The sequence below is a fragment of the Ictalurus punctatus genome, chromosome 2, assembly GCF_001660625.3.
Source record: "Ictalurus punctatus breed USDA103 chromosome 2, Coco_2.0, whole genome shotgun sequence".
NCBI lineage: Eukaryota > Metazoa > Chordata > Actinopteri > Siluriformes > Ictaluridae > Ictalurus > Ictalurus punctatus.
The window spans coordinates 32,361,437-32,387,708 of record NC_030417.2 but is presented as its reverse complement, the minus strand read 5'-3'; the positions used below and the strand labels follow the sequence as shown (position 1 = coordinate 32,387,708).

At 38.1% G+C, this 26,272-nt stretch overlaps 1 protein-coding gene across 3 annotated transcripts; it reads left to right on the top strand.

Annotated features, from left to right (window-relative positions):
- The first annotated feature begins 1,926 nt into the window (after positions 1-1,926).
- On the top strand, positions 1,927-17,647 carry LOC108275739 (adenylate cyclase 10). 3 transcript variants are annotated; one of them, XM_017486676.3, is made up of 28 exons: positions 1,927-2,114; positions 3,544-3,648; positions 3,741-3,779; positions 3,869-4,012; positions 4,109-4,314; positions 4,448-4,532; positions 4,626-4,714; positions 4,846-5,034; positions 5,863-5,984; positions 6,130-6,206; positions 6,290-6,479; positions 6,619-6,671; positions 8,380-8,643; positions 9,065-9,247; positions 10,694-10,736; positions 10,879-11,089; positions 11,182-11,319; positions 11,431-11,597; positions 11,721-11,868; positions 13,318-13,522; positions 13,615-13,699; positions 13,791-13,906; positions 14,389-14,506; positions 14,593-14,779; positions 14,926-15,114; positions 15,897-16,060; positions 16,771-16,871; positions 17,298-17,647. In XM_017486676.3, the coding sequence occupies exons 1-28, from the start codon at positions 1,970-1,972 to the stop codon at positions 17,426-17,428; spliced, it is 3,894 nt and encodes a 1,297-aa protein (XP_017342165.1). In that variant the 5' UTR covers positions 1,927-1,969; the 3' UTR covers positions 17,429-17,647. The 3 variants fall into 3 exon arrangements, with proteins under 3 accessions (XP_017342165.1, XP_017342181.1, XP_017342174.1); XM_017486692.3 differs by lacking the exon at positions 16,771-16,871 and having other exon boundaries at positions 17,298-17,378; XM_017486685.3 differs by lacking the exon at positions 17,298-17,647 and having other exon boundaries at positions 16,791-16,871.
- Positions 17,648-26,272: the final 8,625 nt, after the last annotated feature.

The window sequence follows — 26,272 nt, the reverse complement described above, 5'->3', positions numbered from 1 at the left end:
TTTTCCTCAAAATTCTACAAACAATACCCCATAATGACAACATGAAAGGAGTTTGTATGAAATCTTTGCAAATTAATTAAAAATAAAAAACAAAAAAAAGCACATGTACATAAGTATTCACAGCCTTTGCTCAATACTTTGTTGCAGCACCTTTGGCACCAATTACAGCCTCAAGTCTTTTTGAGAATGATGTGACAAGCTTGGCACACCTATTTTTGGGCAGTTTCTCCCATTCTTCTTTGCAGGACCTCTCAAGTTCCATCAGATTGGATGGGGAGCATCGGTGCACAGCTATTTTCAGATCTCTCCAGGGATGTTCAATCGGGTTCAAGCAACTTTAAAGCATCTCTAGGAGTAGGAGTAAAGTTTAAACTGGAGTTTTTGAATATTTATGTGCTAAAACCTTCCTTGATTATGCAGATGATAATAAATGGACAGAACAAGTTCAGCCTGTGTGAACACCCTTCAAATCATTAAAAGGGGATCTCTCAGTACGTTTACATGGACAACAATATTCTGATATTAACACGAGTAAGACAATACTCTGATTAAGAAACTGCCATGTAAAACAGCGATTTCTGATGACCTTAATCCAGATAAAGTCATGCTCAAAGTAAACACAAATCGAATTAAGACGTGTGGAGTACTCCTGTTTTAATCGCATTATCGAAGTGCATTACAGACATGTACACACCTTAATCACACTATTAACGCCGTGTGAGAGTTTTAACCGCATTTTGTGTCAGAACATATACACAAAAATTTTCTTTCCATCCGGCGTCATCAAATTTCATTAAAACAACTCTTTCCCACCAGTCCCTACTTCGTACTCTCATCCAGTAACTCAGAGTTTGTCGCGGTGGCACAAATGAAATGTTGCCGAATGAAAGCACAGAGGAGGCATGTTTCTGGAGAATTTGTATCTGCCAATGTCTATTTGCACGTATAGCATGGCTAATAATTAACTGCACTTGAAGCTTTCGTAAAATTAAAAATGAAACATCCAAAACTGTATATGGCACCATAATGAAAATGTACTGTATGTCTATACATGATATTCTGGAGGGAACGTCGGATGATGTGACGTGGGGACGTAATGACGTGTGCCGTTAATCGATCTATGTTCTATAACATGTAAAACGTGAACATGAAAGGAGTATTCTAAAAGCGACTCATGTAAACACCTTAATCACAATATTGTCTTACTCAGAATAAGCTCAATATTTAGATTACTGCTGTCCATGTAAACGTAGTCAGTGTTGAAAACCTTTTAATGTGGTTTGTTAGACATGTTAGACATAAACGGATAGGTGTACTGTATGAATGATTTTCATCATGGTTTAGGCTGCTATCTGTATAAGCGATATTTCTTAAACAAAGCAGGTCAGGGGCACACGTGCAAAAATGGACAAAAGAGTCGGTACAGTTCAGTGATTCGTTTAAAATGATTCACCTATTGTACTTCAGTCATTTAAACGAAGGCGCTTCAATCACACTTTATAAAGTCAGCACTAGATCAGTATTCAGCAACTGGAGAGTACTCAAGCTGAGAAATGACTCAAAATACAGTGGCATGTTATTCCCTTCTATCAGAAAACATCTTTCTGTGGTTCTGTGTGTGCGTGTGCTATACGCCTATGTGTGTGTGTGTCTGTGTGTATGACTGTGCGTGTGTTGTACACGCATATACATACATAAACACATATATTTGTATGTGTGTGTCTGTGTGCTTGTGTTGTACGCGCATATACATAAATAAATACATATGTTTGTGTTGTGTGTGTGTGTGTGTGTGTGTGTGTTTGTGTGTGTACATCACATGCGACGGAATCGGAACGGAATTTAGAACGGAATTTAGAACGGAATTTAGAATGGAATTTAGAACGTTCCATTCGCACCGTAAACTATCTATTGATTTTTTAAGCTCTTAATTTTTATGCACTGAGCTGTATAACGATTTGCGTTTAAGATGAGCGGTTTAAAACTGTCTAGAGCGTGCTGTAACTTTTTAACAGCACAAGTCCCTGATGCTCTGTTAAACACTGATTTTACATCTGAGAAGGTTCCTTCTGCAGAAGCCTACTATGGGGTTCTGCTTTTCTTAGATATATCTGGTGAGTTACCTCTTCTTCTTCTTCTTCTTCTTCTTCTTCTTCTTCTTCCTTTTCCCCTTCCTTTTCTTCTTCTTCTAATTATTGGCTAGCGTGCTTGCCTTGCACATCTGGGGTTAGGGTTTCATTTCCAGCCTCCACCATGTGTGTGTGTATGGAGTTTGCATGTTCTTCCCATGCTATGGGGGTTTCCTCCGGATACTCCTGTTTCCTCCCCCAGTCCAACGACATGTGTTGTAGGCTGATTGCCATTTCCAAATTCTCCGTAGTGTGAACATGTGCGCAGTTGTGCCCTGGGTTGGCACCCTGTCCAGGATTTATCCCACCTTGTGCCCTGAGTTCCCTGGGATAGGCTCCAGGCGACCCTGTGTAGGATAAGCGTTTGGAAAATGGATGGATGATTAATAATTATTATTTAATACAGTGGTTTTCAAAGTGGGGGCCGCTAGGGGGCGCCTGTGGGGCCTCAACAATTTGGTGTGAAAAATAAATTCTCAATCTCAGACAACCACACACACACACACAGACACACATACACACACACACACACACACAATCAATTCCTAATGTAATGTTATGTAAAGATGTAACATGTAATTATTAATAAAAGAGGGATATATATATTTAGAAGTCTGTATTTTTAATGTGTTTTAAAGATATCTTGCAAAAGGGGGGCCTCGGTCAAATGTTAATGCCATTTGGGGGGTCTTGCCCTGTAAGAGTTTGGGAACCACTGATTTAATGCACACTTCAACATCTATCTATCTATCTATCTATCTATCTATCTATCTATCTATCTATCTATCTATCTATCTATCTGTCTATCTATCTATCTATCTATCTATCTATCTATCTATATATATATATATATATATATATATATATATATATATATATATCTGTGTGTGTGTGTATTTATTTATATTCTTTTCTTTTGGTCCATAAAATAAAGGGGGGAAGGGGGTATGGTGTTTTCAGCCTACATTTTCTCTTGTTTGTTATTGCAGTATAATAATAATAATAATAATAATAATAATAATAATAATAATAATAATAATAATAATAAACAGCAATAATAATGTAATATTAAAAAAATCGTTATCATGTAATATAATGGTAATAATTACATATAACATGGCAAAAAAATTCCAGGAACTGCTGTTATTGTTGGAGCAGTGCACGGTCGCTTCGTATCTTGTTTATTTGTAATAGAGATAGTGACATTCAACAAATTCGTCAAGACAAATCAAATAAATGCCAAACATCCATCCAGTTACTACTGTTAGAGAGAAAACTCTTAGACAATTCGGTTTGGACTGTTTGTGTGCAAAATTTCTTTGTTCATTTGTGGTGCATAGTGTAGCGGTGAGTGCCTTCTTTCTCTCAATCTTGTCATTTTTATTCTGTTATTTATTTATTTTATTTTTTTTAGGATTCTCCATCATAACAGAAAAGTACACGGCGATGCATGAGCAAGGGCATGGAGCAGATGAGTTGACTAATGGACTTAACTGCTATATCAGCAAACTGGTTGAATGTAAGTTATGTCTTTGTGTCTCTTTGTGTAACTGGGACTAATGTACTAATAGATTTTGAACAGAACATTAATGCCTATGAACTACACCACAGGTATACTTGAGGAAGGTGGCGACATTCTGAATTATGCAGGTAATGTCCTTTAATTTTTGTCCTGCAAACTTATAGAAATGTTTTTGCATGCATGTCAGTACATAGATTTGACAAGATCTTTCCTCCAGGTGATGCGATTTTGGCTCAATGGGTGATTGCGGGGATGCAGGCGAGTGATGTCATATCTCTGGCTGTCAAATGTGCCTTGAAAATTCAGAGCAAGTGTGGCATTCAGGAGATGAAATATGACTGCAAGTTACGTGTCAAAATAGGTGCTTTTTTATTTATTTCTACCTGCATGCTTTACTGCCTGTGCATTTTATGTGCTAAAACATACTGTACTTAAAGGCACTTCTTGTCTGTGGCAGCCTTATCGACTGGGAAACTCTCCAAAATAATAGTGGGAGAGAAATCGAGGCGTTTTTTTGCCGTCATTGGCCCAGCTGTGGATGAGGTGCGACTGACTGAGCCTCTGGCAAATCCTGGGGATATTATTCTCTCACCTAAAACGTGGAACCTCTGCACACAAGAGAAACTGGTCATTCAACACATTGAGAATAACAAAGCTGTCAAGGTTGGTTTTAAGCCTCATCTGTCAGACTTCCAGAACCTTTTTTGAATTCACGCCACCTGAATTCACCACACCAATTTTACAAGCTTTTTTCTTCTTGTTGAACTTACTGCTAATGCTTTAAATGTTGAAACAGATGCTCCGTTTCAAGAAAGAGCCCAGGTTCTCGGTGGAAATGTACCATCAGATGCTGAGCAGGGACAAGAAAATCCCTGAGAAAAGTAAAGGGCCATTGTACTAATTTTCACACAGCTTTTAATGCATACATTTCCATTGTTGATACAGCCCTCTGTTTTAACGTTTCATATCTTTAGGTTACCTTAGATCAGCATTCCAATCAATGCCTGACATGGAGAAAGAGAAATTCCTCAGGAAATATATGATGAAAACAGTCTTGCAAGATGTAAGTACAATTTGAGGCAATGATATATCAGTGTTGGGGTTGGGGTTCAATTCCCCCTGTGCTTCAGTGTTTTCCGCCGGGTACTCTGGTTTCCTACCCCAATGTTTCCTTTCTTTATTTTCCTCCATTAGATTGATGATAACCAGCCACCAGATTTATCATCAGAGATACGACCTGTGACCATCATGTTCATTAATATGGAGTATGTTTCATCTTATACTCCGACGGAGCTGTGCGACTTTGTTCAAGAAGCCACCATCATTATCAGCAACAAGCTCTGTCCCAATGGCCAGATCAACAAGATATTCTTTTTTGACAAGGTAAGTTTTCCAGGTTTTTATTATACATTATTAGTTAAGCAAAACCCTACTTACTTCACGAGTCAGTAGCAGACATTCACCTATGTACAGTTCGAAGGCCTTCACCTATATTACATCTATATACAGTATGTTTTTCACCTATAATGCAATTTACTTGGTTGTAATCTCAGGGGCTGGGGGCAGTGGTGGGGCAGTGGTGGCTCAGTGGTTAAGGCTTTGGGTTACTGATCAGAAGGTCAGGGGTTCAAGTGTCAGCACTGCCAAGCTGCCACTGTTGGGTCCTTGAGCAAGGCCCTTAACCCTCTCTGCACCAGGGACACTGTATCATGGCTGACCCTGCGCTTGGACCGCAGCTTCCTGACAGGCTGGGGTATTCAAAGAAAACAATTTCACTGTGCTCCACTGTATATGTGACCAATAAAGACTCATTATCATTATAAGATGTGGCTCAGAAGTGCTTAAAATGGAAAACCTGCAGCCACAGTGACCTTTTTGAATAAAATTGGACACCTCTGTGTTAGAACCAACATTTTCCAATGTATCATCCAGTGATAACATTTAGTAGAAACACTGAGCAAACAGAACTGAATGTTGGTGATTAAGATACCTGGTGACTGAAAATAGGAAGCAACTGCTTCATTTAGTAATATACAATAACACTGTAGAATGTGCTAGAACTCATTTACAGTTGTATTGTTATGAAGAGATTCTTATGTTAAACAGTCAAGGTAGAGGTTGTCCTACAGAGCAAACTCAGGCACATGCATTTTATTAACATATAAGAATACCACAGTCACAATCTTCTCCGAATCTGTCATGCACTTTCAGGGCTGTACATTTCTCTGTGTATTCGGCTTACCTGGGTATAAAAGAAAGGATGAAAGTGCTCTCGCACTGCAGGCTGCTGACAGTATAAGCAAGACCTGCCGGAAAACGATGAAGCATCTAAAGTAAGTCATAGCACAGAGTCTTTAATCTAAACCGCAAATTCCTCATTATTATTTTACACACGTGCACATAAAGCATTTTTGAAAGGTCCTGTCTCATTTCATTTGTAGTGATATCATAGTGATAAGAACTCTTTGTGTCTTATAGGACTATCTCAATTGGTGTAACTACAGGTTTAGTGTATTGTGGTGTGGTGGGCCACCAGTTGAGGAATGAATACACAGGTAAGGGGTGTTTCCCTTACCCTAATACTTTAACAGCCTCTGAACTTTAGCCTTCATCACTTTACCTCTGCTCTCCCTGACAGTAATGGGAAACAAAGTGAATCTGGCTGCCCGGTTGATGATATACTACCCGGGGATTGTATCATGTGATTGGGAGACCAAGAATTACTCTGGTCTGCCTTGTTGCTGCTTCAAGGAGGAGATCGAGAAAGATCTGAAGGGTGTGAGTGACCCAGGGAAGATCTATTACTTTACGCCCAGATGTCATCAAAGGTAAATGCATTAGTTTCTTTTTTTATAGGAAAGATTTGTGTAAATGTTAGAGATAGGAATCATTTGAACTTACAAGTGTCAATTGATACATAAACGGATTGTTTAACAGCATAACTGAAGAACTCTAACTGTTTTACAGGCATGTTGAAGCATCAGTGGCATTAGAGATGGAAAAGGACAATGTGGTTGGGGGTGAGTGAAGTATTATGACTGTCCATTTCATTTCTTCAAGTTGTACCGCCGCATTGTAATTGAGGCAGTAATTAACAGTGTTTTATAGTTTTTATTAAGGGCTGGGGAAATTAAATGTTCTTAATTATATGAATTTATATTAATTAAGGGATAACTCTGATTTCATTCAGTCACAAAACAGCAAGCCTCATGCTAAGTAGATCATAACACCATTTGAAGCTAAGCAGAGTTGAGCCTGGCCAGTACCTGGATGGGAGACATCCTGGGGAAAACTGGTTGCTGCTGGAAGTGGTATTAGTGAGGCCAACAGGTGGCGCTCACCATGTGGTCTGTGTGGGGCCCAATGCCCCTATATAGTGACGGGGACACTATACTGTAAAAACAGCACCGTCTTTCGGATGAGAAATTAACCCCAGATACTGACTGTCTGTGGTCATTAAAAATGCCTGGACACTTATCATAAAAGAGTAGGGGTGAAATTTCCCCATTTGGGCTTTATCTATCATGGCCTCCTAATAATCTCCATTCCTGAATTGGCTACATCACTCTCCTCTCTTCTCCACCAACAGCTGGTGTATGGTGGGCGTTCTGGCGCAATATGGCTGCCATCACGTCATACAGTTAGATGCTACACACTGGTGGTGGTTGAGGAGATTTCCCCCATACAATGTAAAGTGCTATATAAATCTAAGTAATTATTACCATTTGTGTTAATTCAACATAATATTTAGTACTAAAAATGTGGTTTGGGACGCAACCAAGTAAATTGTGCCAGTGATCCGAGTGAGGTGATTATGATGGCCCAGAATCGATGTCTTTGCCGTGGAAAACTGGTGGCCCAAAGTCAATGCCTTTGTAGTAGAAAGCCATCAGTTCTGAAACCAGCACCAGTATCTGTCATTGGTAAAAGGGTTTAGTATAAGCACTTAAAGGCTGCTTTCCATTTTAATGAACACAGACCAACTGACTTTAACTGAAACATCAAGGCTACTCATATAGGTGATAAGAAGCCAAGAACATTCAGACATGAAACAAATTTTAAAAAAGGCAGTTTATTTGAATATGATATATGAATCTTCATTTGAAAGATAAAGGAATGCAAAAATTTTTTTTGCCAGAAATGACCAATTAAAAACAAGAGGCTGGACAGCCGTGTCTTGTTACAGAAACAGAAAATATCTAAATGGAGTTACTTATTAATTAGAAGTCACATATTGTGCATAGGCAACTTGGGCAAATACACATAGTACCATCAAGGCAGCACCATTTTCTTATTGTATGGCAAACTACATGAATTCAGTGCCTGAGCAACTCATCAAATGTACAAATGCAGTCCTCTTTCACAGTTCCCTCAGAAAAAAACATTAATACACAGTGCACAGGATGCCAGTCATAACTGATTTGCAGAGGGTATGAAAAAAACTCTTTTTGGAGACTGCATTGGCCATGGGTTGATAAAGTTAACCATCCCTACAGACACTGATTACTTCTGTAATGCATATAATATACATTGTTGTCGTCTGAGTGACACTAGCATCCTGACACACTCATTCCTGTATTTTGCAGAGAATAAACATAACATGTAATGTTACATGTAATGCATGTAATATATAGTGTGGAATGTTATATGTAAATGTAGTGTGTGTGTGTGTGTGTGTGTGTGTGTGTGTGTGTGTGTGTGTGTGTGTGTGTGTGTGTATCCATGCAGACATGCATCGCACTCTAACTGAGCTGAATGTATTGGGGGCAGCTGAGGGGATGACAGTAAAGCATGCTGCCTTCCTTGGCCACACCTTCACCACTGAGATGCTGCTCAACATCCTGCCCCAGCCATTAAAAGAGAAACACAACGACATCCTAATGACACTCTTCAAGTCGGATGTCTTCAAGTGTGCCTCCAAGCCGACAAACGTGTCACCAGCCAAAACTGAAGAGACAAAGCTCATCTGTTACTGCGAGAGCAATGCTACAGGTCAGCGGTCATAAGTGTATTTTCTCACCCACACATCCATCCATCCTCCATCCATCCATTTTCTGTACTGCTTATGCTTACTGGGTCACAGGGAACCTGGAACCTATCCTAGGAGGCATGGGGCACAAGGTGATGAACACCCTGTATGGGGTCCCACACATACATATTACATGTAAAAATAAAAACCACATTCATAAATGTTGCTAGTATGAGCTTTTAAACTATCCAAAGGATGGGTCACTTTTGAGCAAAAATAATTGGTTAATCCTGATTAAAACAAAAATAAATTGCATTTAATTATGTTATTTGTTTGACAGCCTTAAATATAACTTGTTTGTAATAGTGTGACAATGAATTGTCCAAGACTAAACTCTCTCTCTCTCTCTCTCTCTCCCTCTCTCTCTCTTTCTCTCTCTCTCAGATGGACTGACCTCAGTAGCTGGTGTGTGGAAATGCCAGCTGATGTGTTTCTGCAAAACTATAGTAATGGATATGACCTATCAGCAGTTGTTGAAGGAGCAGAAGCGACAGCTACACAGAATTTGTGCCAGCTACCTGGAGAAAGAGGCCTACCGCTGCGATAAATGTGCCACCGACACTAAAAGTGAGTTATTGCGCACTAACCAGATCTTACAGGGGAAAGGTCAGAGAATCAAGTCTCACAGACCTCCAGACTAGGGCCTGACCCTTATTAACATTGTATCACAATACTGATTTCAAAATTCTAATAATATATTATTATAATATACATAATATTGGCCAGTACAATTGTATATAATCAGAAATTAAACAGACATAAGTATAAGTTTAAAATAAATGATTGTCCACTTCACAAACTCTTATAATATAGAATGGTGGTGTGAAATACACAGCCCAACCCAGGTGGTGTGAAATACACAGCCCAACCCAGGACCAACCCAGTAAAGGTTTGAATCTGGCCCACCAAATGAATTTCAAACCCATGTTTTAAAGTAAAATCATCTTATTCACCGCAGTAGAATTGAAAGATAAAGCAAGAGCCAGTATCTGTTATTCCACTAGGGGGCAAAACAATTTCAGGTAAAAGGATATGGTAAAACCATTATTTTGTAAAATGAGTTTTCCTTTGGTAATGAAATGCAGTCTTATCATCTGCATGTCATCAGTGAAATATGTGTGGCCTGTAACCTATATAGTGTCCTAATAACCTAATAATGGATAAGAAGTAGTTCAAAAGAGCATCACAATTAAGAATGTGATTTTCCCTTAGAACAGGAGGCACAGTGTCTTAGTGGGTAACATGTTTGCCCCACACCTCCAGGGCTGGGGGTTCAGTTCCTGCCTCTGCCCTGTGTGTGTGGAGGGCCTCTGCCCTGTTTGCCTGTTCTCCCCATGTTTTGGGGGTTTCCTCCCCCATGTGTTGGCATCTCTACATTGCCTTTAGTGTTTGAGTGTGTGCACGATTGTGCCCTGCAGTGGGTTGGCACCCCATCCAGAGTGTCCACCGCCTCATGCCCCAAGTCCCCTGGGATAGGCTCCAGGGGCCAGATTCACGAAAATCTTCTTAAGAAAGTTGTTAAGATCTTATTTACCATTAATTTTATGAGCATTCTTTTTAATAATTTGAATTTTTCTTAAGTTTTGTCTTAGGAACTATATTAAGAAGAAAAAAAAGGACATTCTTAAGAAGAATTTTTGTGAACACAAAATATTCTTAACTTTTTTCTTAAGTTTGAAAATAAGAAGAAAAAAGGCAGTTAAGAAGAATTTTATTCTTAAGAATTTTTTGTGAATCCGGCCTCAGGCTCCCCACAACCCTGTGTAGGATAAGCAGTACAGAAAATGGATGGATGGATGGATTTTCCTTTAGAACATCTAAACACACCTCATAACTTTGATTTTCAACAATTGTGAACATTTTTTGGAACTGTAATATCAGCTGAATTGATCAGCAGCTCAGTTAATCACTCAGGTCCGTTTCCAAACAAGTAAACCCTTCTGCTTATGCATGTGAATACATAAATGTGTCTTATCCTTTTAATTTATTCATTGTTTTCAATTTTTTGTGCAGACACCCTGCAGAAAAATGTCCTGCACCTGAATGCAGGAAATGGGTAAGGTTACAATAATAACGTTCATACAATCGAGATGCAATTATGATTGTTAGGCTTATATACAGATCCTGATAGAAGCTTTTCTGTCATGTAACTGCACCATATTCAGGGAGTAACATGGTCTGTGTATATATATATGCAGTAACGATAGAGAGAACCTCCTGGCCAAGGTGGACTTGATAGCGAAGGAAGAGCAGACCAGGACAATTGCAGGCTGCAAGTGCGCTCAGCTATTGGAGACAGTGCTCATCCCTATAGTGAGACACTGGAACGGTGTGGGAAACATGTCCAGGGCGTTTTTCTATCTGGTGGAGAGTGCGACTGTGTGTGCAAGTCTTTCTGATGACCTCAAGGTGTGTGTTTATTTTGATTTGACCTTTAAGATGTTGACCTGAGCTTGTTGTGATCATTCCACATGACTGTGTGGAACTCTGTCTTGTTGCAGGCAATGCACTATTTGATGGAGGCTAAAAGAATTTTGGAAAACCTAAACGATGGGAATCCTACATTTGAGTCTATGGATCCTGAATCTCTAAAAATCTGTAAATTTGACCAAGCCGTTATGCATCGGCTCACAGGAGAGGTATGTAAATGCAGGAGAAAAGCAAGAGAAATCAGGTTTCAAATCCAAAGTTGAGTAAATATAACAACTGATCTTTTGCCAACACAAACAGCTTGTTATTTTATCTCCCAGATTCTGTTTAATGCAGGCAACATTTTGGAGGCAGAGGAGAATTTTGAGAAAGCCTCGAAGCTTCTTAACTGCAGCCTCCTCAGCAATGGTGTTGCAGGTTCCATAAATTTAATTTGTGAGAAGATCAAGGAATACTGCTATCTGTGCAGAAATTTCGAGACCCCAGAGTATGAGTCCATATGCCAATTCTTTATATTCTCTTTGATCAAGAAAAAAACATATCAGAATGCTTTTTTTAAAAATTGATTTTGAAAAATATCATGTGGTATGTGTGTGTTGTGTTTGTAAAGGAAGAGGAAGCTAGAAATTCTGCATGAGCAGATCTCTTGTCTGTCCTTCCTGTGGCAAATCAGCTACATCCGAGGCCAGTCCAAGAGTGCCTCACTGGCCATCTCTATGCAGGGCAACTTGGCCACTCGGAGCACCGATATATTTGAGGTTAGCTGTGAAAATCTTCACAAGTTTTATTTGAATCCCCATGATTTAGGGTCTGCTATCATTGCATGCACCACTGTGAGATGTAGCTGATTGTTACAGTGGATGTAAGGAATTTCTCTACCAAGCTTCATTTCCCCTTTTCATTCCACTCGTTACAGGTCACGCCATCATAGCAATAACTAATGATGTGATCTGCACACTAATCCATATCAGAGAGATGCTGTAATATTTGAACAGTGATGTATTCTGCATTTAGCTGATGTACAGTCCTGTGCAAAAGTCAGAGACCACCCTTTGTATTCAAACAGCGATTCAGTATTAGGCAAAAAATAACTACTTATTTATATCAATAAAGTTCAGTCATACAAATAAGATATGGACAGATTTTATACTGTTTTTACAGTATTTTATACTGTTTTTACAGAGATGCACCGATACTAAATTTCTCAGCCGATACCGATAACCGATTATTCGGAGTGATATCGGCCGATGCTGATAACCGATACAGATAGTTCTGCCTTTTATACCTTCTTTTAAATGAATAATAATTAATTCCACATTTCTTAAAGAAGTGCAAAAAAAAACTTTGTTCTCTCCATTTCAACAAGTTGTTTCACAGTAACTGGTCTCATAAACAGAACACACATTACTCTAATTAACATGAACTAAATTCTGAAGATTAAAGTAAGACTTCTTAACTTATTGAATGTTATTAATTCATATTAAGAGCATTAATTGACTGAATTCTAAAAAACCTCCTGTTAGCCTCACATTCACTCACCACAAACAAAAGCATTTCTTCTTCATCACTGAACAACAAACTGGTAATATATAGGCCTAATATCAACTTTTTTTTTTGCTGATATTAACTCATTAACATTAACTGGATATGAAACATACTGTACTATAAATATATTTTTTTGTGCAATATATACTACGTTTTTGTCAACCCATCGTTATTTAAAGCTTTCAATGGTGTACTGGCCCTTTAATCCAGCGTGAACAGCGTGGGAGTAGCATGGGGAAAATAAATTAGACTCGACGCCGAAACTCCCGCTTCACTGCTGCTCACTTCCGGTGTAAAATTTTTAGCGGATGTTTTTAAACTCTCAGCCGATAGCCATTAGTGGGCAAAATTGCCTTTATTGGTCAATACATCGGTGCATCTCTAGTTTTTACTGTTGAAGACATTTTCCCATTAGTATTGTTCATTATTCTTAATGTTCATAAATCACACAAACAGTAAAACAGAAATCTGTGAATATTTTTTTGTAATTTATGTCCGGCCATTTCATTGTTGTTGACTATTTTCCTATATTCCTCAGAATTCAAGATTGAGTTTAACCTTTTTCTAGCCCTCTTCCTGCAATTTAACTCAGGACTAAATTCTGACATTGACGATATAGACGAGAGCAACAAGTTGTATGATTGTGTATTGTGTACCTACAGATGCTCTTCTCCACCACTGACTATCTCCAGTACAGTCAGTTTGTGAGCGAGGATAGGGTGTGCAGGAGTCTTGAAGCCTGGCTGTGCAGGATGTGCGCCAGACTGTCTGACTGCACTGAGAGCAGGAGGCTGATCGGCCATGTGACTCGCACCCTTGCCATGGTTCAGCTGCGCACAGGAAACCTGAAGCAGTCCAACGATTTCAGTAAGTAGAGCATGTCCTTCTTAAAGAGTCAGTGTTTCTTAATTTACCTATGAGAGAACAAGACTGAGTTTGTGTCTGTATGTGTGTGACAGCTATTCGAGCTCAGAAGTTGGGTGGACTTGGTTTTGACGTGAGGGCCATTGGCGTGTTACATCAGGCTCTGCTCTTCACTGGCAGGTAGGTGAAGGTTACTGTGGTGTCAGTTTCGGGAAAAAAACAGTTAGCAATACAGACTTGTAATCGTGTGTATGGATGTTAATATGTTCAGATACAAGGAGAGTATGCAGCTGATCTGTAAATTGGAGAGAATCAGCAATGAAATGTCCAGCAGCATAGCTGAGGGCTGGTTTTATGCTGCCTGCTTGAACCTTCTACTGTATGCTGGTATGTACTTTGTCAGTCATACAATGATCTGTGATTATTACGTGATCAGAACATGATCAGAGTTGAGCAAAAATACAGCCAATGGATTTTGATATGCTACAAAATAAGTTACAAAATAATGTAAGAAATAAAGCACTGTAATCTGAAAATACATAAATAGAAATTTTGTAATAGGATAATGAGGTCAAGGTAATGTTAGGGTTCTGGAAGATGATAGCTAACACTATGTATACTTCAGAAACATACCGAATTCTTCTACAACCATCAAATATGCATTTTTAAAAATACCATTTTGTAGTTTAAATATGTATTTCAGATCCATGAATGAGAAAAAACAATCTACCCATTAATTCTTAAGGATAAGGATTATTTATCCTTCTGCTTAAGGATAATCAGAGAACTGACATGGAATAATAATATTAATAATAATGATAATTTGAAAAATGCTCTGATGTAACCAAGTTTGTCCTTGTTTGATTCAGGCTTTTCACTGAAACCATTTGATGAGTGTTTGGACTTTGTGAAAGAGTGTCAGCCAGATGCGAACCTGGTAACCGATAAGAGTCTGATGATGCAGCTGTACTCTTCACTCGCTCTGTGGTGAGAACTTACACTCAGTGACACACGCATAAGATTCAGAATTTGCTTAAGACCAAAGTACCGATCCAGTAAATGTGTGTTTTCAGGTATGCACGGCTGAACGAGTGGGAGAACTTTGCAGTCTTCTACGATAAGGTGTTTGGACTGTACAGTCAGCTTCCTGCATCCATCCACTCCATCAGCGGTGTGACTGTGTTCCTAGAGTGCAGCGTTCTGTTGGCCAAGAAAGAGCTGGCTACACCCGGCCAGAACACCTACAAAAGAACACTGAAGGTTTTTAACGCTATAATTCAGATTTTAAAACAGAGTCAGAGTCAAATTGCCAAGACAGTTCATATACTGTATTTTCTTATTTAATGTGTACCTGTAAAGAGAATGAATATTGTATGTTATAGCCAAGTAAACATTTTCTCCTGTAGCTCTTTTCAGACTTCAGACAGCGCTTTCGTGGAGGCCACATCTTCGCCCCTCGTGTGCTGCACCTAAATGCTTTCCTGTACCAGCTGCTTGGCAAGAAGATGCTAGCAGAGGACCTCCTCATGGCCGCTCTGCAGCTGTGTGAGAAACAGGGAAACCTGTTGGACCACAAACAGATCAAGCAGAGTCAGGTATACAAGCAGAAACATGAATATCCACATGCGATCCACCAACTTCCTTTCAATATCTCTATAAATAATAACTGAAAACTAGCTGTATATCATTACTGGAGCCCAGATCCCACGGTATCATTACTGCCTCACAGCTCCAGCATGTACTGTTGGAGTTTTGCATGTTCGCCCTGTGTTCATATAGGTTTCCTAAATTGTGTGTGTGTATGTGCATTGTGCCCTGTGATGGGCTGGCATCCCATCCAGTGCCCAGTGTTCCTGGGATTGACCCCATTGTGACCCTGACCAAGACAAATGAATGAATCTCATGATTTTGACTTAATAACTCATCATTACATAAATATCTTGTGATTTCAAAATATTATATGTTGTTACTTTTATGTAATATATTGCCAGTTTTGACCTAATATCTTATGTATTATTATATATTATTATTGAATATACATTATGTAGATATAACTAAACAATAAGATATTATGTAGTAATTGAAATTACCTCATTGTTCAACTAGATATCAGGTTATTTCACCTTAATATCTTATTATTTTGATTTAATAACTCAAAATCTAGTTTATGTTATTTGTACTAATTATCTCATTACTTTATATTGCTTTAACTTTAACAGCAACATCCCATAATATACCAATGACACTAATTTATTGAATAGTAGCTAATAATATAGATGACCATAGCACTTTTTTCACCACTGGCGGTTCAGGGCCCCTGTAATGTCATTGAATAATTGTATTGAATTTACAATGAATTCATTTTCAACTCTTTTAGGCCACATGGTTTGGTGCATGCAGTCAGACTCCAGCTGATTGCTCTGCAGACATTATGACCATGTCCTGTTGGCATATGGAAGCAATATTTAAGCCTGAGGAGTTTCAGTATTGTTTTGATTCAGACGTCATTTCAGAAGCGCATTCTGAGTCCTCGAGTGAAAGGTGTGTGTTCTTTATCAGTACCAATTGAAAGTAACAATGGGAAGGTTTTTCCTCCATACAAAGCCCTTACACGTTGCGTAACCCATCATGCTAGTGTTCAGACAAACACAATCCTGAAGTTTTATTGAAACTAATATATTAGCTGTCAGATCCTATTCCAGGCAAGATAATCCCATATGGAGTGCCAATCCAAACCAACAAATATCACATACTCATACACACTTTATAACTTTTATATTTTTGCTGTTGTTAAGTGGGACTGCAGAAATTTTCAAACCACACACACATACAGTTCTGTGCAAAACTTTTAGGTACCCTATTATTTTTTGTACAAACTTTGTTATAGATTTTTTATTTTATGACTTCTACATTATCAAGTCAGTACATTAAAAAAAAAAAAAAACATTAGTTTTCTATGACAAAATTAAATGTCACAGAAAAATGTTTGTATGTCATTAAAGAAAGAGACATATTATGTAAGAGACACTTTTCAGACAAAAAACACAATGAAGGCTCCTGGGTTTTGCTGCAATAATAAGAAGCAAGTGTGACTGGTATTTTTCATATAGAAACATTTCATTTCATTATTTTGAAAGCATCTTTGCTCTACAGTATTTCTTTGCATGTGCCTAAAATGTTTACACAGTATTGTACATGCACAGAATGCCATGTTTCTTAATGTCTGCTAATGGTGACTATTTGTTCTAAAGCAATAATGTCTACGTGTCAGGTGAGCATCCATCCCAGGAGAGCATCACAGACCATGTTCATCAGGATCAACCTGACCAGCCAGATCCCCAGAAAATTCAAGGTCAGTGTCAAGGGCCAACAGGACATACAAAGGATCTGATTTTTAGCACTTAGTTATGCTAACCATAGAAAAGAAAAACTAGCCTGAGAGTAAGTGTTAAACTGCTTAAACACAGAAAGTGTTTGGGGCTGAGAGTACAGGTAAAGGGAAAAAGGTATGGACAGAATTCAGGACTTACACTTCTTGTAATACTGGTGACTATATACTATATAGCCAAGGGGCCGAGCCTAAGAGGACCAACTGTCTGTTAATTTGGTGATGGTCAGGTACTCATAACCATATTGTGTATGTTTAAAAGAGGATTGTCAAATTCATGTCTGGTTGTTGCACAGTCTGAGGAAATGTGTGTCTTGTGAAGAAAAACATTTCACTGTAATGTAAGTTTATACAGTACATGTGACAATAATAATAATTTGTGACTTTTAGATAAAATGCCAGCCGTGGAGGTGGTGGATATGGTGTTTGCGTGGCACTGCAATCCTCTGTTTTGGCTGGGGATCACACTGGATGGGTCCTTCTCACAGCCTGAACTAGTCTATCCCATAGGAGGAGCCTGATGGTCCCCGCACACAAACATACAGTGCATCCGGAAAGTATTCACAGCGCCTCATTTTTTTCCACATTTTATGTTACAGCCTTATTCCAAAATGGATTAAATTCATTATTTTCCTCAAAATTCTAGAAACAATACCCCATAATGACAACATGAAAGAATTTTTTTGAAATCTTTGCAAATTTCTTAAAAATAAAAAACAAAAAAGCACAATATGAAAACAGATATGCGAATATGTATGTACATGTGCTTTTTTGTTTTTTATTTTTAATAAATTTGCAAAGATTTCAAACAAACTTTTCACGTTGTCATTATGTGGTATCATTTGTAAAATTTTGAGGAAAATAATGAATTTAATCCATTTTGGAATAAGGCTGTAACATAACAAAATGTGGAAAAAGAGAAGCACTGTGAATACTTTCCGGATGTACTGTAAATCTAAATCTAAACAAATCTAAACACAAACAAATAAACAAATAAAATAAAATCAAATAAAGAAAATAACGAAGTATTATAAATATCTGATTTTTTTTGGTTGTTTTTTGGAGGAAGGGTAAGTTACCACTCATTTTCACAGTTATAGTGGAGAAATTCTCAGGGACAACTTTATTAAACTAATGGAAATGGAAATGCTTCAGAGCAATAGAAACGACCTTAAGCATCTCTGTCTGTACAACTGGTTTAATATCATGCAGGTGGAAAATTCATGGAACCACAACCAGGTGGACAAACTAATAACGAGTCAGGTAAGAGGTAAGTCAAATATCACTTTTGAAAAGAGAGTTTCAGGAAGACCTGGAAGCAGCAAGAACAACAGTTACACAGAGAGCAATAGCAATGAACTGTGCTCCAATCATCTCTGTTCCTACACCACACACACAAAAATGCTAAAAAAATAAGCACATCAAAAAACATTTAGACAAATCAAACAATATACTCTGGTCTGATGAAAGAGAAATATAATTCTTTGGCAATAATTCAGCTGATTGTGTTTGGAGAATGAAGGTTTGTGCGTATAATCACAAGTATGCCATACTGACAGTGAAGTACAATCATGGAAGCATCATGATATGGGCCTCCTTCTCTGCAAATAGTAGTGAGGTTTATAATGAAACATTAATGGAATGATGTACCCGGAATAATTGGAGGCTAATTAAATCTCATCAGGCAAGAAACTGAATCTGAGGAGAAGAAAGACATTTCAACAAGACAACAACCTCAGACCTACAGCCAAAATAACTCAAAAAGGCCTTGCATGGCCATGCCAATCTCCTAACATGGATCACATTGAAAATCTGTAGGATTTAGAAATTGTGAGTCCATCATAGGGACCCTCTTTTCCTTGGGGAACTGAAGATGGCTTGCCAAGAAGATTGGGCCAAAATTGAACCACAGTGTTGGTAATTACGTCTTGGTGGGATTAATGTGATAATTACAATTAGGACTATTCATGCAGCAATATACTGGCAATATAGTAGATTCTAATTAGGTGTCTCTTCAATCCTCGTCTCTTGCATTTATGGTACATCACATCACAGTACATTCAATATAAAAGAAAACCAAACATAAAAAGCCACATACTTGTGTTTTTAGACAGTGGTCTACACTGTAAAAATGGAAACTACATTTTATTCCGAAAAATATTAATTAATTTATAAGTTAAATAGTAAAGATAAACAGTAAAGATAAAAACCTGTGTCCCCCCCAACACATCGATATCAGTCACCTGAACAAGCAAAATCATACTGGTGAAATTGGCTGAATTTTAAGAGTTGTAAAGCACAACATTCATTTGCAGCAAGCTAGGGTTTATGCTCTGGACAGAGCCTTGAAAATGTTCATTTCATGGTTGGCTGGTGTGGTGCTCTTTTAGGAATGATTTGCCCATATAATGAAGGACGTACAACTCGAGTCTTGGACACTTTTTCGGATTTTCTTCACTAATTTCCCACAAACACAATCCAGCCCACAAACCCAAAGGGTTGGTAAAGGCACAGTCAAGCACGGTAGGGATGTGGTAGCTCAGTGGTTAAGACAATAGCCTACTGATCAGATGGTTATGAATTCAAATCCCAGCACCACCAATCTGCCATTGCTGGGCCCTTGTGCAAGGCCATAACACATGTACACATGTATAAATGAGATAAATGTAAGTCACTCTGGACAAGGGCGTCTTCCAAATGCCATAAATGTATTAAATGTACACAGTTAAGCAAGGTACAACAAGGCAAGGGCAGGTCCAAACAGCAAAACCAGGGTAAACAAGGCAAAGGTCAATCATGTTTACATGCAAACTCTACACAACTGCAATGTGTATGTGAGTCCAGGTGCCTAAAATTCAGGGGAGGGTGTCCTCTGGTGGTGGGGTGGCACATTGCCCATGATATTTTAGTTTAGACTGTTTTTGTGGAACTTGTGGAATGTGTGTTTCTGCTGTGGAATAACACTCTAAACCTGTTTGACTAATATGACACACAGGCCTATGTAATTAAAATATGAATGACTGAAGTAAATGTGGGACTTAAAATACGTCTTGAATTCTACGAATTGTAGTTGTAAGACAACTGCAAATTTCATCACGGATCACATTCTTTTCATTACAAATATTCCTTTATACATAGTAGTTACGAATGTAATGTACCTCAAGATTTTCTTTTGTAAATGATTATATAGAGGCAGTTATTACCTGATGTGCTTTATAAGACATTTTCAAACACATTAAGCCTTAAGGCATTTGATCAAAGAGCTGCACTGACATCCTGTATAACAGTGTTAATTGTTCAGATTTAATGCACAACAAAATGACAAATGACAGGGTTAAGATTTATGTTCAGAGTCTGTCAGGAAAGAAAAGTCCTACTTTCTACTCTGTTCACTGATCACGTCTCAGCTCTCAAGACAGCCAGTCATCCATCCTCAAGCCGACAACACTTCACCTCTAATCGATGAACAATGACAGGTTTTGTTTTTTCTTTCGATCATAACACCTCTGTCCTCTTGCAGAGCCAGATAACTTGTATCTCAACAGCAAAGCTTGTCTGTTTGAATCCTGTTAAGCCACACCATTTATCCATGTGGGGAAATATCCTGGAGGATGTGTCAAAACGTTTGGCACTATTGGAGAGTTTCCAGCTGTCACATTCTCAGTTTTTCATACAGACCATGGTTATACAATTACCATGTTTATAACAAATTATGCACGAGATAATATAGTTCATTGACTCCATAAACAGACCATATAGAAATTAAGATTATATCATATTTATCATATTTTATTTCTTATGGATGGTACTTCAGGGCTTGGATCAGTAAATTCAATCAATTATCCTGTCTGTACAGAAAGTTAAACTGTTAAATGAGGTCATTGGATCACTATGATAAACACTTTGATGAAATGACATTGAAGAGAAGACTGCACAGGGACAAGTGATTGCACTTTTTTTTATCCTTAGATCAGGTTACTGTCTGTGCAGAGTTTGTGTTCATGTCCCTTCCATGTCCATGTGGGTTTTTCTGGTTTCCACCCACCTCCTAAAAACATACTAGTCGTTAGAGTGGCTAAGATAAATTGTCCCTAGGTCTAAATGAGTGTGAAAATGTGTGTGCATCGTGCCCTGCTATAGACTGGTGTCCCAACCATTGTGTATTCCTGCCTCATGCCAGTGTTTTGAATTTTATTGCATTGTTTGGACATTTCCATCATAGATTACTCACTTCAGCATCTTTAGGAAAGCAACTTGTTGGTTGTCACTAGAGTGTCACTAGATGGCAGCAGTGGAGTTCTTTCTTTTTTCTCCCTTGTCCTTTAGTAAATCAGATTTTCTAAATCTGCTGTTCTCAAAATCATACATGAGCTCACAGATGCCCATGATTGGCCAGTGTCGCTGTGACTGACAGGGAGACAGAGTATGCAAGCCCTCCCATCCAGAAATCATGGCCAATTTTTGCTGTGGTATCATCAGGATTCGAACTTGCAGTCTATTCCTGATTATGAAGGGAACGATTTATTTGCTGCTTCACTCAGGAGCCTTTAGTAGAATTTTCTCCCAAAGGGACAACCTGAACAAGCCCTTAGCCAGTGCTTTTCTCTGCATTTAGGTTTGTTTTAATATGTGAAACTTGAAACCAAACACCAAATTAACCAACAGAATCAAATTTGTTATGAATTGGATTTGGTAAATGAAATAATAGGTGTTCCAGTGCCCTAAGATTTCTACTATTTTATAATCCCTCTAACTGGTGCCACCTAGAAGAGGATGAGTTCCCTTTTGAGTCTAGTTCCTCTCAAGTTTTTTTCCTCATGTCATCTCAGGGAGATTTTCCTAGCCACAGTCACCTCTGGCTTCCTCAATAAGAATCTAAATCTACTGTACTCTATGTATGTAAATAGTGCTATACAAATAACATTGAATTTAATACTTTTAACTTATTTTTCCTAAGAATGTAGAGCACATGAATGCTTGTACAGCGGAGAGAATTCTAAATTGACACAAATGATGGGTGAAAAGAGATGCCTCCTTGTCCTGATTTCTTGAATGTTAATGGTCCTTCATTCATTTATTGTCTTCCTTCAGTTTACAGTGTACCAGAACGGACACCAAACATGTCTTTGAAATTCCTGAGGATATATTTTATTGAAGCTTCCTATATGTGAGAAGAAGCAGTGCAGCAACTGATCTGGAAAGCTACTTTTCACTGGCACATTGGGAAACATAGTGTGACACTAACCCTCTCATTAAAAAAAATCCCTTTCTCCTCACTTTTTGCCACCTTGCAGAATAGGAAGAACACGTGCTTTTTGACACATGCTTCATTTCTGAGGTTCTCACTCTACTACCAATGTGTTGGGGAAAAAAGAAGACAATGAGATCTAAAGGTATAGCAGTGTGTCGTGAGATTGAGGGCTAGTCTGACTGTCTGATAGAAAGGGCTCTGGGTCAATAAGCAATTTAGCAGTTGTCTCATATCCAACAGCATGTATGTGAAGGTGTTCATTTCAAACTTAGGGCATTAGATGGCACTACAGAACCAGAATGGTTCATTCATTGTGATGGTTCCTCTGTATTTCAGTTTTGCACCCTTTCTGTTTGCATGCATGTTTACATATACTAGTATGCATATATTTAATTAGTGTTATCTTCAAAGACCATACTCACTACTGTATACCAGAACAGCTCCAGCTTCCCTGGTTCAATCCTGAGCACATTTTATTGTCCATGAGGTGTTTCACATGTTCTGCTCGTGTCCGTATGGGTTTCGTCCACGTTTTCTGGTTTCATTCCTGTCCAAATACATGCATGTAAATGGACAAGCTATAGTAAATTGCCACTAGGTGTGAATGTGTTCATGGGGTCATCCAGGGTGACGTCATGTCCGGTGCTCCAGGGATAGGCTCTGGATCCACTGCAACCATGACCAGGATAAAGCACTTACTGAAGATGAAAAAATGTACACTGTTTTTTTTGCACATTACTTTACCCCTACCTCTGTGAATTCTTGCTTTGTTGCTGGAGCCCTTTACTCATTTTTTTTTTCTGTAAACAATAAATCTAAATTTTAATCAGTTGTAGGCCTGTCCCCAGCTGATTTTGGTAGGGGTTTAAGAAGAACAGAAGAGTACACGTACCAGATACTGTAAGTAACTTCATTGTTTTTTGTGTCGCTTTTTTTTTTTTTTTTTACTTTCATTGTTCTTTTTGTTCTTTCACCTATCACTTGTGCATGGCCGTGAATAAAGCCCCTTCAGGGTAAAGGACCTCAGTTTGACTTATTCATTCTGATGGATTATTCATCCAGTATGAATAATAATTCAAGGGGGAAACACAAGCACTCATATCACATTATATCCTGTTAAGTGACTTTAGTTGCACTCAGCAGTTTTGACTCAGGACAATATTACATTTATTTATTTTTAGCAGTTTTACTGTGTGAACTGAATTGGCAACCTTACATGGGAAAGAGTTATTAATCTCAAATCCATATGCTGTTGGCTATTTCAGAGGGCAATAAAAACCAGTCTGGGTTCTTCCCACGATGTGGCCTCTTTGTGAAGCCAACACAGCGGATCCAAGGCCCAGGACAGATTAGTCATGCTTTAGTCTTAACTACAAGCTTGAGGTAGTTCAGTCACACAACAGAACCACAGTAACCTCATGCTCAGCTTTTCAGCACCCTGAGCATCTGAACTATTTCTAATCTGAAATAGCAAAGAAACTTTTTACATTTTCTAGCCTGTATGTCCTTCACTCAGAATATAATTGCTTCAAAATCCACACCTGAAATGAGTCCACATAATGAGAATTAACCATGAAGGTAATTAGTGATAAAAATCTGTTTCACGTTTTTACTCAGATGAAACTTTTTCCCCATGAAAAAATACATTTCCCCCAGTTTATCCTTATCATTTTGGGCAGCTTATTCACCATGTGGCCCCCAATGCTACATCTGCTAGAAGATTAAATGCTAACGAGTCTACATTTTAATGCATCAAAGAATTTAATTACACTTCACTGCTGATTTCAAATCAAATCATTCATGAAAATCTGAAAATAAAACCCTGTATATAATAGATTCCCTGTAAAAACAAGTCATATAACATATTTCACTTTAACATTCTAAATTTAATGTAATCAACCCCCCCCAAAGTTGCCAACGTCATGTTACTTATCAATTGCCAGGGTCAGCTCAATAAACCTATGGGATAATTAAGAGAATTGTTATTTAGGTCCTGAGCTATTAAGATTTTGCATCATTAATGCTTTCTGTGAAACCTGACGTCTAATTCAACGCATAGAGGAAAAAACAGACATTTACCCTCTTTATCTTTCATTCATTACATTATGGCATTGTGCAATTTTAAAGCCACTCCATGTTTTTAACAGCTTTGTTTGCTTGAACTTTCCTGTCCTATTACTTGTGGGTGTTCCAAGAGCTTTCTGACACTCATGAACCATTAATCCAGCTTCCTATTCTTGTTTACTTACTACAAATACTCTGTGTAGGAAAGATCTCTGGGACAGCTTTAACTCTAAAATCATGGGTAATACTACTCTTAAGGGCACTGCTTACATGGCCTATATAAGACCATGACAATTCATATAAACCTACATACACATTTATAAAAGTTTATAAAGGTGAAAAAAGAGAATGTTACCTTATTCAGGTGTTATGTGCAAATGTAGTCTTCTTTATGGCTGTTAAAACACCAACCTCATGCAAAGTGCTATAGAATTACATTAAATGCAGCTTCATGCCTTATAGGAACCAAACAAATAAAAGAAAAAGAAAAATGAATGTTATAAATAAGATAATAGTGATGAAATTATTACAAATTAATAATATAATAAGTTTTATTCTGGTCACACTCGCTGTAGAACCGGAGGAATACTGCCTAGCTGTCAAATGCTATTCATGCCTAGCAGACCAAAAAATGGTTCAAGTCAGATGTCTAATGAATAAATCTGTATAATGAATATTTTCATGTTTCCATTATGTTGGACCACATGTTTGCCTTCTAAGGACATGCATTCCAAGCTCTACACTTACACCTCTCTCTAGCACCATGGGTATTCTCAAGATGCAGGAATGCACGCATCCCTGTCACCTCTGATGACTGCTACCTACAGTATGTGCACCAAAAAGGAACAGGCCACCTGGGACACATGGTGAACTTGGACTCCCTAGTACTGTGTGACACACCACACAGTTCATTGGTGTGAAGTCTGAGTCACTGAGAATGCTAGCCTTTCTGTCACTGCAATTGTCAAGAGTGGTTATTTGAGATATCATAGACTACCTCTCAGCTGAAACTAGCCTGGCCGGTCTCTGATCTCTCTAAATAACAATTCGTTTATACCTACAGAACTTCTGCTCTTTGGATGTTTTTTGCTTTTCACACCATTCTATGAAAAACTGACAAAATGTTGTGCATGAGAATTCCAGGAGATCAGCAGTCAGTTTCAATTCAGCTTCAGTCAGTTACTTTTGTGATCATTAATTTCAATTAATTTTTTCATTAATTTTGTGATCACAAAGCAAAATCTTGGGGTTGGCACTTGCGGATGTTGCAGATATATATTTTTCATATTTTGTGGCCACAGACATAGGCAAAAAATAAATGAAAAATAAAATCAAACGTTAAAATGAGTGCATTATGTTGAGGTGTCTAGGATGCTGTAGGAATTCTGGAGGAATTCTCTGGTCATTTCCTTTATTTATTTATTTATTCATTTATTCATTTATTTATTTATTTTACCAAAAAAATATAAAGTAAAGAAAAAGCAAAGTTATTTGTACAATTAGCCAGGCCCACATCTAATAAACTGTTCAATTGAACACTCAAACAGTTTAAAAAAAAGTTTTAATATTATAATGTGAGTAATTATCAGAAAAAAATTAAATGCACTAATTAAACAGACATATTCCCCTTGCCTGCATTTGCACATGTACAGCTGGATGGCTCTGTTTATAAATTCACCTCTAGCCTCCATATGCTTTGTCTCTCACCAGTCAGCAAGGGTACCACTGCACTCTTCTCTGAATTAATCTGATGAGGGTAAACGAAAAACTTTAAAGTAATTAACAAGGTGTTCCATCGAAAAACAGCCCAGCGTGACTTTGAGCCTGCATGGCTCATCGGATCTGGTAAGTGAACAAAAGATGGGTTGGATGTGTCAGTACTTAAAGTTCTGTGAAATAAACAAGGAGAAAGCACACAGAAGAGTCTGAGTTGTTTTGACACCTTGTTGCTCATTAGGACAATGTGCTAGTGGCTGAAGATGCCCCTCAAAATAGCAAGCAAGTTCTCTTTCTTCCACCATTCTCTGTTTCTGTTGAGTTAGATAAATTG

What these genes read in the sequence shown, in the direction of transcription:
- LOC108275739 (XM_017486676.3), top strand. Translation starts at nt 1,970, where the DNA reads ATGAGCGGTTTAAAACTGTCTAGAGCGTGCTGTAACTTTTTAACAGCA. An exon ending in TGCATCGGCTCACAGGAGAG is followed by an intron (nt 11,320 to 11,430) that starts GTATGTAAATGC and finishes TTTATCTCCCAG; the next exon opens with ATTCTGTTTAATGCAGGCAA. An exon ending in TCTGAGTCCTCGAGTGAAAG is followed by an intron (nt 16,061 to 16,770) that starts GTGTGTGTTCTT and finishes TTTGTTCTAAAG; the next exon opens with CAATAATGTCTACGTGTCAG.